The 14,707-nt window shown below is 37.8% G+C and overlaps 1 protein-coding gene across 1 annotated transcript in view; it reads right to left on the bottom strand.

Annotated features, from left to right (window-relative positions):
- LOC137631934 (ADP-ribosylation factor-related protein 1-like) overlaps nucleotides 1-14,707 on the bottom strand; it is a 133,688-nt gene that overhangs the window by 74,640 nt on the left and 44,341 nt on the right. Inside the window, exons 3-4 of the mRNA XM_068363934.1 lie at nucleotides 3,520-3,601; nucleotides 3,023-3,194 (exon numbers count right to left, since the gene is read on the bottom strand). Of these exons, the coding sequence (XP_068220035.1) occupies nucleotides 3,023-3,194; nucleotides 3,520-3,601 (254 nt within the window). The remainder of the gene's footprint in view (nucleotides 1-3,022; nucleotides 3,195-3,519; nucleotides 3,602-14,707) is intronic.

Raw genomic sequence — 14,707 nt, forward strand, 5'->3', positions numbered from 1 at the left:
TCGGCGATTGGCGCGAGTTTTGAAATTTCTGCCGTGACGTCACGGACGTAAGCTATATACAGGTATTGCTCGACTTACGACGGAGATTGGGACCGAGACATGAGTCGTAAGTCGAGTTCGTCATATGTCGAACTAAAAAAGTGAAGTTTCCGTAGATCTATTATGATGCGTTATAATTCGGCAATCATCACGATCATATTTTTATCAACATTGTATTACTGTCTATCATTATTCCATTTTCTTCTTTGAAAGGATATCATATGCTCTATTAATGCATTTTTTGTATTCTACTTTTCAATTTTGGAAGCATTTTACCAGTCAAGAATTACTTAAAATCTTGTTTATCTTTGGTTATGATCAGCTGATCTGAAAGTGCCGCTACCTACCGTATCAAAATATGGCGTATATGTGATTGGCATTTTTTTTTTTTTATTTCTTAACATATTAGAAATATCTTCATGATGAATATTACATCAGCGCCAATATGTTACTGAAAATCAGTTTCCATACAGTTCGTCTTATTATTAGGTATCATGCGAATTCGTTGTAGCTCTTTCTGTGTGTGTGTGTGTGTGTGTGTGTGTGTGTATGTGTGTGTGTGTATGTGCTCGCTCTGGCAATCGCATACGGGTAGTTAATTTCTAAAGCTGCATAAAGTATTACATTTTTAGTTCAATATTAAGCCTTCATATTTCATTAGACATTATTGTGTTTAATTGTGGTTTATTAAAGCACGTTCATATTTTATTTTTTAATTTCTTGAGCATTTCAATAATCAACAATTACTTTTGATTTACTTTCGGTTGGGAGATCAGCTGATCTCAAGGTCACGCTGCAGTATTACGATTATGCGCACATATAGTACCAATAACACTAATTTATATAATTTTCTTGACATTCGAAATCTCTTCATAATGAATATTACAACAGCACCAATATGTTATAGGGTATCACATTTTCCATACAGTTCGTAGATAGACATTATTATTAGTTATACACGCAATATGCACCCCCCCCTCTCTCTCTCTCTCTCTCTCTCTCTCTCTCTCTCTCTCTCTCTCTCTCTCTCTCTCTCTCTCTCTCTCCCCGTATTTTGATTTTTAATGCAGTTAAATCTTCATATTTCTTTGAAAATTATTAAAAAATTCTTTATATCCTTATTCGATGTTTCGATTATGGGAATAGTAACACATCGGGAGAAAATCAGTCGATTTGCCTCTCCCCTTCCGCCAGAAATATGACGTCATCAGACTTTTTTCTTAACTTTACGGTAAGTTGTACTAATCTCATAACTAATGATACAGACAACTAAAACACATGATATCGTTACTCGGTGTTTCGATTATGGGAATGCTGTAATAAGATTACTCGGCAACATAATGAAAGGAAATCATTCGGTTTGTCAGCGCGCTTTCGCCAAATAAATGACGTCACAAGATACGTGACGTAAGAATGACTTGCAAAATATGTAAATCCATTTTCTTTTTTCTTGCAAGAAATGAAAAGAAAATACTAACTTACCGAACAAAAGTATTTTATTTCTATAATCTAAAAGGATATATATTATTTTCAATAAAATATTTGCCCTATTAGTATATTTTCTTTAGATAAACATCGATCCATTATCGGAGATTAAATAAAAGTAGCGTACAGTTAAATTTATGCTACGTAGTACTCATGACAACCGATACAGACGCACAAAATACCTGGTATCGTTACTTAATATTTCGATAATGGAAATACTAATATTAATCTTTAGCCTATTGGAAGGAAATCACTGTATTGCCCGGACGCTTTCCGCCGGTGATGTGACGTCGCCAGACATAATATGAACTCGACAGATATTAAAACTTTTCTTAATGTATTTTTAACTGAAAATAATATACTGAATATCAACAATAAAAGAAAATAATAATTTACCAAGATAAATCAGTTTATATGTATACAAGAAAATAAATTATTTTCAAGGAAATATTCGTCCTGTTTCCGATAAACTTGTGACGTCATCACCCTGAAAAAAATCGTCGTAAAGTCTAACAGTCGTATGTCGCATAGGTCGTAAGTCGAGCAATACCTGTATATAACTACCGGGTAAGTCATATGTTTACAACTAACAAAAGGAAGAGAAATAAGATAGAATAGTGTGCCTGAGTGTACCCTCAAGCACAAAAACTCTAACCCAAGACAGTGGAAGACCATGGTACAGAGGCTATGGCACTACCCATGACTAGAGAACAATGGTTTGATTTTGGAGTGTCCTCCTAGAAGAGCTGCTTACCAAATCTAAAGAGTCTCTTCTACCTTAGCCAAGAGGAAAGTGGCCACTGAATGGTTGAGCCTTTTCACTGCACCCTTAAAGCAGCTTTGATGTCCCGCTGCAAGGACTCCAACTGGTTTACCAAGCTTCCTTGGGTCATCCTGGGACTAAGGCCCACTCATAAATACGCCCTGGTGTATGGCAACCCATTGGTTGTCCCTGCCAAATTATTTCCATCTGCAACCTCTTCCAACAATCTATAACGCCTACTTCACGTTGTGAGAAAATTTACTTCATGCCGCCAGACTTACAAGCCTCCAGCTAAGCAACACATACCAACAGATCTGCACTCGGCAACACACGTTTTCCTGCGCAATGACACTAGCAAGCCACTGCTAATGCCCCCTTACATTGTCCCTTTTTTCATGATCAGTCAACACCCAGAAAGCATTCCTAATTCATGTGTGGCAAATAAGACCGAGTCTCCATTGATTGCCTAAAACTTGCCTATCTACTGCCAGATGACCCACTTACAGTAAGCTTCTCAAGAGCAAGGCACCCTATTTCTCATGCATGGCATTTTTAGGGGGGGTCCATGTACTGCACGTGTTTCACACTCATACATTGTAACAGTATTTTCTTTTCTTTTATTATATATCGCATCCTACACCTCTCTCTCAACAGAACCAGTTTAAGTCTGTTTTTCTTGAATTGATCTGTTTAAAATTCTTAACAGGATAAAAAAATATAAAATTCAAAACATACCCAGTGAGAGCAGATACAGGCATTACCATGCAATCCCGTCGCCCGATGAGATCTGCCGACTGGTTAAATATGGGTTTTACTTCCCTGACCCCCATACAGTCTTGAAGGTCTTGTTTATTGGCCAGGACAAGAAGAGGAATCCCGGAAAGATTGTCACTGCATATCATTTGGTCTGAAAATACAACTTAATAGAATGAGCAATTTGCATAAATGCTACATTTACAGTATTTGTCTTATTTATATGCAAATGATTTTGTCTATACTGTACAGTTATTTTATACGAGTAGTCAATGATTTAATGAAAATAATTTTTGACTAAAAGGAAAATGTTTTCTCAATAATCCAAGGTACAATCAGAACAAAATCATACTCAGAACTTCTCATTAAACACATTTGCCATTTAATACGAGATTTGCAATTTAACGTGACTTTAAACTTTATTCTCAACGATTATTCAAAAAGGAATATTCAGCATGATCATATTTCAAAATACATACCAAAAGCCTCTTTAGATTCACCCATTCGTTCCCGATCTGCTGAATCCACCATGTATATTACGGCATGACATTCCGCATAATACTGGAAAAAATTACCTGTTTGGTTACTTGCATTCTCTCAAATTCTATCTAGTCTTTCCATAAAAAATAAAAAAAAAATTCCCTACTCAATACAGCTAACCCCCCAGCTATTCACGAATTAACATTAGCAAAATTACAGATTCACAAGATTTTTTGCAGAGCATATCTACTAAAAATTCAAGAGTATTTTATATATTTGCAAAATATTTTTCTTTCATTACCGTAAATAAATAAGATTGTAAAATTTTTTTTTTTAATCTCATGCTTATTTATTTACAATTAGTTTTATATTAGTAAGTACATTTTCAAGTTAAAAAACAAAATGAACAGTACTTTATTGTAGGTACGTAGCATTGTGCATTCTTTTTGCCTCGCGCTGCATTCCCGTAACTTTTCGCTCACTTCTTCCATCGCTTACTCTTACCCCTCTTCCTTGCGTTCGTAATACTAGGCATGCAGTCAATTTTAATAGTCAGGCCTTCTCTATCATGAGGTTCAGTACTACAAAGTATTCTATAAGTTCCAAGTTGTGGAATGATCTTCATAATCAGGTAGTTGAATCAGTGGAACTTCAAAAGTTCAAACTTGCAGCAAATGTTTTTATGTTGAACAGGCTGACATAAGTCTTTTTATAGTTTATATATGAAATATCTGTTTTAATGTTTTTGTTTTAAAAATACATTTGTTTATTAATTCTTATATCGTTTATTTATTTCCTTATCCTTGGGCTTATAGCATCTTGCTTTTTCAACTAGGGTTGTAGCTTAACTAGTAATAATAATAATAATCATTCCTTTCTTTTAAAGCCACTTGCACAGAAGGTGCAAGCTAGGGGTTCTTGCTCTAGGCAGCCCATAAGTGGGATAAAAGTGAGAAAGTCAAGGGATTATACAAATTACTGAAATGGGAAAGTGACTTGGATAAGATTACTTTAAAAAGCAATAAGATTTCGATCAGTTGCTCCTCAACAAGACCACAACCAGGCATCTAAGGGCCAGAAGTAACACAGAAAGGTCCCTCCTTTGTAGTTCGACGAAAATGAAAAATGACGACAGGCAAAGACCGTCAGTAGGAGAGAAAGTGACACAGCAGAAAGTTCAGTGGGAGTCGAAGATTACAGGAAAGAGAGAAAAGAAATTTATTCAAAGGCAGAAAAAAAGGCATAAAATCCCCTAAGCAAAAGGTTAAGCTATAGAAATAGAGATAGAGTTTAGTATTAGCTAAGTATAAGAGAGGAATTAATTAAAAGAAAGAAAGGAATGAAGTCGGAGATAGAAAAAAAGAATGACAAAAATAGATGGATCTTAGAGCGTGTATGGCGAATGAATGTTGGGTGGGGGGGGGAGAGTTGGTTGTCCCGGGGACCCAGTGGGGAGGCTAGAAGTATGGTAGAACATGTGAGGCTGAGATAGTGTTGGGTGGGGTGGGGGAAAGGTGGGTGGTCTTGGGGACTCGGTAGGGAGGGTAGAAGTGTGGTGATGTTACTAATACGAGTGACATACGAGACACGAGAATAAAAGGTTGAGGGCCAGAAGGGCAGGGAAGAGAGGCAGAATGATCGAAAAAAATGATTTGGTAAGGGAAATTAAAGGAAAATTAAAGGGAAAAGAAGGAAAAGACAAGGAAAACAAATTAGGAAAACGTGAAAGGGAAAAGACGAATGCAAGGAAGAGGGGTAAGAGTAAGCGATGGAAGAAGTGAGCGAAAAGTTACGGGAATGCAGCGCGAGGCAAAAAGAAAATGGAGGAGAACGGAGGACGAAACAATACGAAGAGAAGGTTGGATCATGTGACAGTTGGGTGAGGTGAAGGGGTGTAGGAATGCGGAGAAAGTGTAGCCTTTATGCTACTATAAATATAAAAAATATTAGCGATATATTTTTCTTTTCATTTTGGGAAATAAATAACAGATACAGGTACATGTATATTTTTCCTTTTAATCTTATGATTTTTTATTTGCAATTAATTTCATATCAATAAGTACATTTTTAAGTTAAAAAACACAATGAACTGCACTGTACTGTATGTACCAACGCATAATACTACTGTGCATATCAAACATATTAGCTATATGTTTTTCTTTCATTTTCGTCAATAAATAAAAGACCATAAAATTTTTCCTATTAGTCTAATGATTATTTATAATTAATCTTATATCTCCCTCTCCCTCTCTCTCGATGAAACAGGGAACATCGATAGACAATGGGACTCATTTGTAGAAATATATAAATAAAAAAGGGGAAGATGTATACCACATAGAAAAATATTACCAAACGGAACTCCACAACCTAAGTGGTTCAACAGAGAAATGACAATTTATAAGAAAATGGTATTTTTCCTAACATACTTACCACTGACCAAGGTACAGTATAGGATTACCTCTAGAGTGCGCGCTCTCCAACCAGAGTCCCCCCCACAGGCCTATACCCTCCTAACCCCCATCTCCACGTGTGCGACCCTGACTTCTTGTTTCCCAGCATGCCCTAGAGGGATGCCTCAAGCGAGCTTCCCAGGTCGCCATTACCATTTTGCCCTGGTCCCAGAAGACAATGGTTCCTATCAACAAGGTCTACCGCGGGGAAGGATGGGGGGGGGGGGGGGGTGGGGGCAATTAAACTATTGGTCAGTGGTAAGTATGTTAGGAAAAATACAATTTTCTTAGAAATTGTCAGTAGTTCCGACACAAATCCTACCCAAGGACAGATATGGAGCCTCAGAATTAGGAGGCAGGGAATAGACCCCTGTATGAGAGGTAGGAGGGTTACGGAGAGGGGTAAGGCCTATCGGGGGAAAGTGCTACAATAAAGGTAAAATAAAAATAGGGTAGCCAGAGAACATTCCACAAGATAACAATTTCTTCCTTCCCGGAGTAGTCCATGGTAGGTCAAGGGGATAGGGATTTGAGACGCTCTACCCTTCGCCGTACTATATGGATTGTATCATGTGTAGACCGCCCTTAGATCCTCTGTTGGGCGACCATGACGGGACTGAGCTTGAACCCCTCCTGAGACCTAAGGGGACAATCCTTGAGGTATAGGGCGTAAAGGTCGGCTGTCTCGGCCATACACCTGGTCTCAGCACCTAACTGACCACCATATTCCTTTCGAAGGCCAACAAAGTGCTGATGCCCCTGATGTCACGAGGCTTGGCAGACCTTGAAAAGGGTTCACCAAGTACTGTATGCCCTAAGGATCATCTCCCAGAGCCAGGAGGAGATAGTGTTCTTCAAGACCGCCCTCTTCACTTTCCCCGTAGTCAAAGACAGACTCTTGAATAGCCGGGTGGAGGGCAGAGGTCCTTGAGATACATTTCCGCACCACCTTCACCAGGCACAACAGCAGGTGCTCTGGGTCATTTGTCCTGGGGATGGCGGGTGTGGAAAACTCGTTGAACAGCGGGTCAGCTACTGACGAGTTCTGCGTCGTTGTCACGAAGGAGGGATGAACTTGAAAACCAGCTCCTTCCACCTGTGTGAGTAGGAGACATCCGCTGAGAGCCCATGGAGCTCGCCTACTATTTTCGACGAGGCCAGGGGCGAGGAGCATCGTCCTCGAGGTAAGCTCCCTGCAAAAGCTCAAACGGAGGCTTCTTCATGGTGTCAAGTACCTTGATAATGTCCCATGTGGGTGCCTTGAGGACCCTGGGGAGATCATGCCTGCTCAAACCCCGTCATCAGCATTGAGAGCCACTTGTAGGAACCTAGGTTCAACCACTTGAGAAGAAGACCATACCCAGGGCTGCCCAGAATCCCTTCACTGCCAGAACTGACATGCCCTGAATAAAGCATAGATGGACCAGGAAGTCCACGATGACTGGATCCATTAGTGAAACCCCTGCTAGGCTGTTTCTCGGGTCTAACCACCACTGGAGAGCTTCAGTGGTTGACTGGGATGGGGGATGTCTCACTGATGGATGTCTAGCTACTAGGGTCGACACTTTGTTCAGGTCCCACTGGGCCGGTCGCAGCATCAGTCTTCCTTTGGGGGTGAGTTTCTCCAGGGCCACCAGGTGCCCCACTAGCCTTTGCCACTCCTTCAGAGATGCCGGTTCTCCTTTGATGAGAGACCTCGCTATTTCTTTCAATTTTAAGAGGAGGTTTTGTGCTACTGATGTCCTGGGAGATAGGCAAGGCCAAGGAGGACCTCACCTCCCTTGGGGTCCTATCCGGCATTCCAGACTGGTGGAGTGGTGCTGCGCTCGAGCCGGAGTGGGCTCTGGGAGGTCGTCGAGTCTTCTAATGAGGCCGAGGACCCTTCAGAAGGACGACACTTCCTCAACAACCACTGCGTCCTCTGGGTGGTCCCTTGACCCCTCCTTCGAAGCTCATTCTCTGGTATTGGGAGCTCCAATAGGTGGTCCCTCCAATGGTAGTGGATGATCCACATTCTAAGAGATTAAACAGAGAAATAACCAATGTGATAAGAAGCAGAGACAGGAAACATAAATCAATGGGTTAACAGCCCTCAATTCATGAAATTTCTGAGCACAAGAAGTTAAGCTGAATAGTACATAAACTAGTTAAAAAGCCAAGATCAATGAAAAGAAAAGAAAAGAGTGGCTTTAGCTAGAAAAGAAAACCCAAGAGAATTTTTTGCTTATGTAAACAGTAGAAAACCAATCAAAAACAATATTAGCCCATTAAGAGACTCAGAGGGTAGTCTTATAACAAATGATTTGGAGGATAATCTTAAAATAAATTATTTGGAAAAAGCTGAACTGATGATTGCATATTTCACAATTGTATTCACTAAGGAAAAATTAACGACTCTCCCCGAACCAGCTACCAAATATGAAGGGCCACAACCATTAAGGGCCCCGGTCAGTATGCCAATATATGGGGATATAGGATGAAAAACAAAATCCTGTAAAACTTCACTGAGCTTCGTATGACAATGGAGAATGTGTATACAAAATATTTTTTGTCAAAATTCTTCTTACTTTCATAGTTACAGGGTAATTAGTAAAAGTAACTCAATAAGCAGAAAACATTGATCCCTACAAGAAAATTCAGTACAGTGATGCCTCGCGACACGAAATTAATTGGTTCCGTAATGGCTTTCGTAAAGTGATTTTTTGTGTAGCGAGTCGCCTTTTACGTGTAAATAGCATAATTGGTTCCAGACCCTAGAAAAACACCACATTAAATGATTATAAAAAGGATATTCGCCACTAAACAGTACTAAATATATAAAAAGTACTGTATTTTGATCATTTAATAAATCATATTAATATTTCAAAAAAGAAGTGTTTAATTAGAGCAAGCAGTAAAATAAAGTAACAAAAATGTGGAACCTTACCTCTGGAGTGAGGCAATATCCAAGAGCAAAGTGCAGGGTGGTAGAGGAGGATGAAAACGGTGGAAAACGTTTACCTACAAGTGGCAGAAAACGTAAACACTCAACTTTACAAAACAGATTTATAGATGACAGAAAACATTAACACTTAATTTTAAGAAACGCATCTATAAATGGCAGGAAATATTAACACTTAACTTTACGATAAACTTAAAATAAAATTTCTTTTTTTTTCTTTTTCTATTTTTTTTAACTTTACTTTTTCTATTTTCTAGATCTAATTACACTACGTATTTTCTTCATCGCTGCCACTTTCGTTTGTTAGCTGGCGCTTGGTCTGCTTCTACCAAAGGCCTTTTACTAAAATATTCATCCAAAGAAGCTCGTTTCTGCCTGCTTCTTAAAATTTTCCTGAGCACACTTAACTGCATGCCAGCTTTGTATTTCTTGATTATTTACATCTTCATGTCCATGGAAAACATCATCCTCTTCTTTCCCTTGACATCAGCGACTTTCTTGGGACCCATGTCTAATGATGTATCGTAAGTATCACAGACGATAACAGTATATACTGTAAAATTGTTACTAAAGCAAAATCACAAACACTAAGTCAATGCGTACGATACCGTTGCCAGAACGAAAAGACATAGGAATGCCGATGCGTAGATGCATGATGGGATACAGTACAGTAGATGCCAACCAATAGGAGAGCAGGATCTCATGGTGGTAACTAGAATCCGAGTAGGGAGATAACCAATGGGAACGCAGGAGGATGGTAGCAAGTTTACAGGCGGGCGGCGCGCGAATTTAAAAATCCGTCTCCGATACGGTCAGGCTCCAGCTCCGTACCGCCTTTCATTGTCCGAAACATTTTTTCTGATCCAAGTCATAAAATTCTTCGCATCTCCTTTCTTGAAGTGAAAATTTCGTAAGCCAATTCTTTTGTAGATTGAGGTTTGACTGTATTTCTTGTTATCATAAATTTTGAAAATTATAACATTTCAATATAAAAAAATTGTGGGCACTGGCATTTGTATAGATTCCATGAGTCACATGATGAAATATTACAGCCTTCAACCTTTAGTGCTAGCACAAACCTCAGGGAGAGTACATGTTTGAGCTTGACCTCTGACATTCACTTTTTTACATCTGATTTTTTTCTTGGTTTCTGCAAGAATTTCATCATGCCACAGAGGCAAAGTCAATTCAACATCTCGCTAACATAAGGAAGAAGAAAATTGGCTCTAATAAGAGTTCAGAAGTGGGTAATATTGGGGAAGTTAGTGACGGAGAGAGAGAGAGTGGTGTGATGGAGGAGTGGCCGTTTTGCCTGACAGGAGCCTAAAGATGCAAGATATTGAGAAAGGGATTAAATTATGATAAATAACATTGTTTTGGTTAAAAATATCCAAAAAAGAATAAAATTTATAATAATCATGTTTTACTAATACTGTCTTTGTAAAAATACAAAGAAAAACTTATTGACCTTCAAATTTTAACTTCTCCCTTAGGTTTAAAGATATGGCATTGAAATTTGGTACAGTATACAGCTTAGAAGGACATTATAAAACAATGAAATGAAGCCCTTTTTATCAGTTTTGTTTTATATTTTTTTTCTTAATTTTTTCCCTGATTTATAGGGTTTATTTTTTACCATAATGAAAAAATTCACATCTAGCAAAAAAATTGACTTACAGAAAAAAAAAATCATTTGATTGGAGGTCAACATCAGGTCTATATAGGATAGATTGATTGATTGATTTCAGGTTTTCAGGCATCCTGACATCTAAGATCATTGAGACCGATATTTATTTTATATAAAAAATAAAAAGAGTATTCAAATAAAACCATAAAATTGAATGTCATTATAGAAGTTAAATAGTTTTCAGAAGACCTGCTTCTGAAATAAATCTAAAAATGCTGCTCGCATAGGACACATCCTGTCCAAGAATCTTGGCAAGGATGATCCTGCTATCCTCACCTCGAGCCTCAAACTGATATCTATTTCTCAAGTTATTATAATTGGGGCATTCGGTCAACAAATGCCTCACTGTTGAAAGTACTAAACAGTCATCGCAATATGGTTGATGTTGGCCGTTCAGAAAAAACTTGTGTCAACCGAGTGTGACCAATACGAAGACGAAAAAAAGTCGTCTCCCATTTTCGGGGCATCATGTTATACCTCCAAGGAGATATGACATTTGTTACTTCTCTCAATTTATTGCCACCTAGACTGTCCCAGTGCCATTGCCATTTATTGCAAAACAATTTCTTGATGTTAAGTAGGAAATCCTTACATGGAATGGATTACCTTTTTGGCAGCAACTCTGATGCAGCATTCTTTGCCAGTGAATCTGCCTTCTCCTTCCCAGACACACCCACAGTACATGTGCTGGAACCCAACAAAATCGAACCATTATACCTCTACGTCCAATAATAAAAAGCCATTCTAAAATCTTTAAAACTAGAGGGTTACTAAAATTAAAAACTTCTAAAGCTTGAAGGACACTCCTTGTAAAATTACCCTCCTTCTCCAACGCTATTTTCTCAATAGCGGTTAATATGCCATACAGTTCGGCAGTAAATATGGAAGCGGTCAGAGGAAGTGCACCTCTACAATTAAAACCATTACTATGTACTAGAAATCCAACGCCAGCATCAGATTTGGAGCCATCAGTATATATAAAAGTTGATCTTTAACATGTTCCATAAAAAGAGACCTGGCTTCTAGGTCAGTCATATTCTTCTTAACTCCAATAAAGTATTTACAAAAAGATATCTCTGGTAATTTCCATGGAGGCATTGATGATACCTTGAATGGAAGTACCTTACTTCTAATTATATCCAGACTGTTTAATAATTGTTTCACCCGAAAGCCATAAGGTTGAAGAGATTTTGGGTGCAACTCAAAGTATGTTGGGTGCCTTACAAGGCTTGCAGTCTGAAAGGCTAAAGAATTAGGGAGTCTTTGCAATCTAAACCAATACCGATTAATGGAAGACAAAATTTAGGTGGGGTTTGACATCTAACTTTAATATCATCATTCGTTATTTTTAGGTTGGACAGTATAACAGACTGTGTAATTGATTTGGCATGGATAAGGAAATTATTTTTTCCAAAACGAGATATATCGCCTGGTGCAATAGTTCCTACTTTTTTCTGAATTAATTTGCATATTTTAAAATAATTACCAGTAACCCCCTTTGATTCAGATATAAGCCACATCGGTGGTTTTGGCTTTCTCTGGGAGGGCATAACTAAACCTGCGTCTTTTTCCAACCTATCGGCAGGCCTATACACATCCAAATCTTTTGGTACCTTATCACAGAGAGCAGCCTCGACATTAAAGTTATTACTGTACTTTTAATATTAAAGTTACAGTACTTATTGCATTAAATGCTTCGTCATAACTACTGTAAGATATCCATGAATCCCATGTTTTAGCTTCAAGTTTCATCCTTATTTCTTTTATACATCGATAGCATTCAAATGCTTTGTATAGATCATCGTAGTTTGTCTCTATTGGAATTTGGGTAAGATGAAGGATTCCAAGTTTCCTTGTGTATTCCAAATTACTTGATTTTGGAATATTAGTAGAATGGTACCTTCCCGTTCCGAGGTCGTCAACAGAATTTTCCCTATTCAAATTATCAAAGGTCGTCAACAGTGCATATCCAGAGGATGGGGAGTCAGTGTTTGAGGGGTCCATAGTTAAGGGTGGGATTTTCTTTGTTTTTTATTGATTTTCTTTTTGTTGGTTTACCTGCTTGAGAATTTTAAGAATGCATCATACGTTGAAAAGGAGATTTGCATTCTCCACTATCAGCACATTGAGAGTATACTTCCCAGATGGTCCACTCCATACCCTACCCGAAGGATAGCACCAAAACAGATATAGATGCACAGGTGTAAGCTAAACCCACCTGTTAGGACTGAGACCAAGGAAATACGGAATCATCCTCCCCATTTCTGTAATGATGGGCTTCTGGTCAGAAGAGAAGAGTCCCACCTCAAGGATTGGATCCCCCCGGATTCCGATGATCCAACCCTTGAGAGTAGTTCTGCCAAAAAGGTTCAAACAATCTTTGGGATGGCTGAGATCATCCAATACTCTCATATATAGCTTTGAATGCAAATACCTCCCAACTGTGATCCCTTCTCCCATTCATCTAAGTAGGCAGTAATAACGAATGTGGAAATGTCCACGCCATTTAAGTAAAATAAAAAAAAATAAAAAAAAAATAAATGAACAAACAAAATAAATATATACACATGCATACATCTACATATGTATATATATATATATATATATATATATATATATATATATATATATATATATATATATATATATGTATATATATATATATATATATACACAAATGACTTCATTATTTCCTCAAATTTTTCAGTGTACGACTGCCAGGGAAGGGGGGGTGTATTTCCCCCCCCCCCCCCACCAACCTCTCCATTGTGTGTGTCTACTGGGCTCCTCAAAAGAATAATATAAATAATTATTTATATGTATATATATATATATATATATATATATATATATATATATATATATATATACACATACGTACATATAATATATATACAGTGATGCCTCAGCATACGAAAGTAATCCGTTCAGGATACGGTTTCGTATGCTGATTTTTTCTTATACTGAGTCGTGTTTTACATGTAAATAGCCTAATCTGTTCCAAGCCTTACGAAAAGACACCTTTTCTTTCATAAACACGCTAAACTGTAGTAATAAACATGCAATGCAGCCATTTCTATCATTCAATAATTAACCCAACCGTTAAAAACAGCCTAATCTATTCCAGAAACCACCATGAGATTATTCAATAATGTAGTTATAGCATTGTTATCCCCTCAAAGCCCTAAGAAAATGGTCCGTTTTCTTTACTACTGTATAAAAGTTATGGTACTGTATGTAAAGCATTTGGATCAGTGGTGTATTGTTACCTGTACACCTAAATTAAGGGTTGATACCCTGAAAAAAAAGATACAGTTAATTAACAAAAAAGTTGAAACTTACCTTTTGATTGAAACGATGTCCGATAGCGAAGTCGCGGCAGAGGAGGATGGCATACGGCAGAAAACGTAACAAGTGACAGACAAAGTACAATAATTTACACACTTAACATATGAACACTTAAACATTACAAAATTTAAAAAATGGCAGAAATAATTAACACTTAACATTACGTATGGAAAACTATAAAATGAAAGGAAAAATTACTTTAACACTTAACGATAACAAAACTTAAAATTGATTTTTTCTTCTTTTTTTTCTTTTTTTTTAACTTTACGTTTTTTACATTTTCTAAATTTCTTCTACTTCTTCATCACTTTCTTTTTTCTGTTTCTTTTCTTTACTTTCACCTTCTACTTCTTCGTCACTTCCTCTTTTCTGTTTCTTTTCTTCACTTTCACCTTCGTCTTGGCCTACTAATACTCCTGGCCTCTTTAATAAGAAACTATCCATGGAAGCTTGTTTCTGCCTACTTTTCAACACATTTCTAAAATGCGTTAAGCAAACGTCATTGCAGCGTTGAAGCGCAAGGTTGGTATAAACTTTTTCTGGATGTTCCTTTTCGATGTAGTCTGCCATTTTATGGAAACAGGCGAGAATTTCCTTAATGTCTGCCGTTTTCAAATGTAACATCCTCCTCATCACCGCTAGAGAACTGCTCTTGAAGAACACTCACTTGCATCGTCTCCAACTCCTTCAGGTCGTCCGTCGTCAACTCCTCGTGGTGCTCCTTGAAAAGTTCATCTATATCTTCGGCGCTAACTTCCAGC

The sequence above is a fragment of the Palaemon carinicauda genome, chromosome 40 (genome assembly GCF_036898095.1).
Source record: "Palaemon carinicauda isolate YSFRI2023 chromosome 40, ASM3689809v2, whole genome shotgun sequence".
Lineage (NCBI taxonomy): Eukaryota > Metazoa > Arthropoda > Malacostraca > Decapoda > Palaemonidae > Palaemon > Palaemon carinicauda.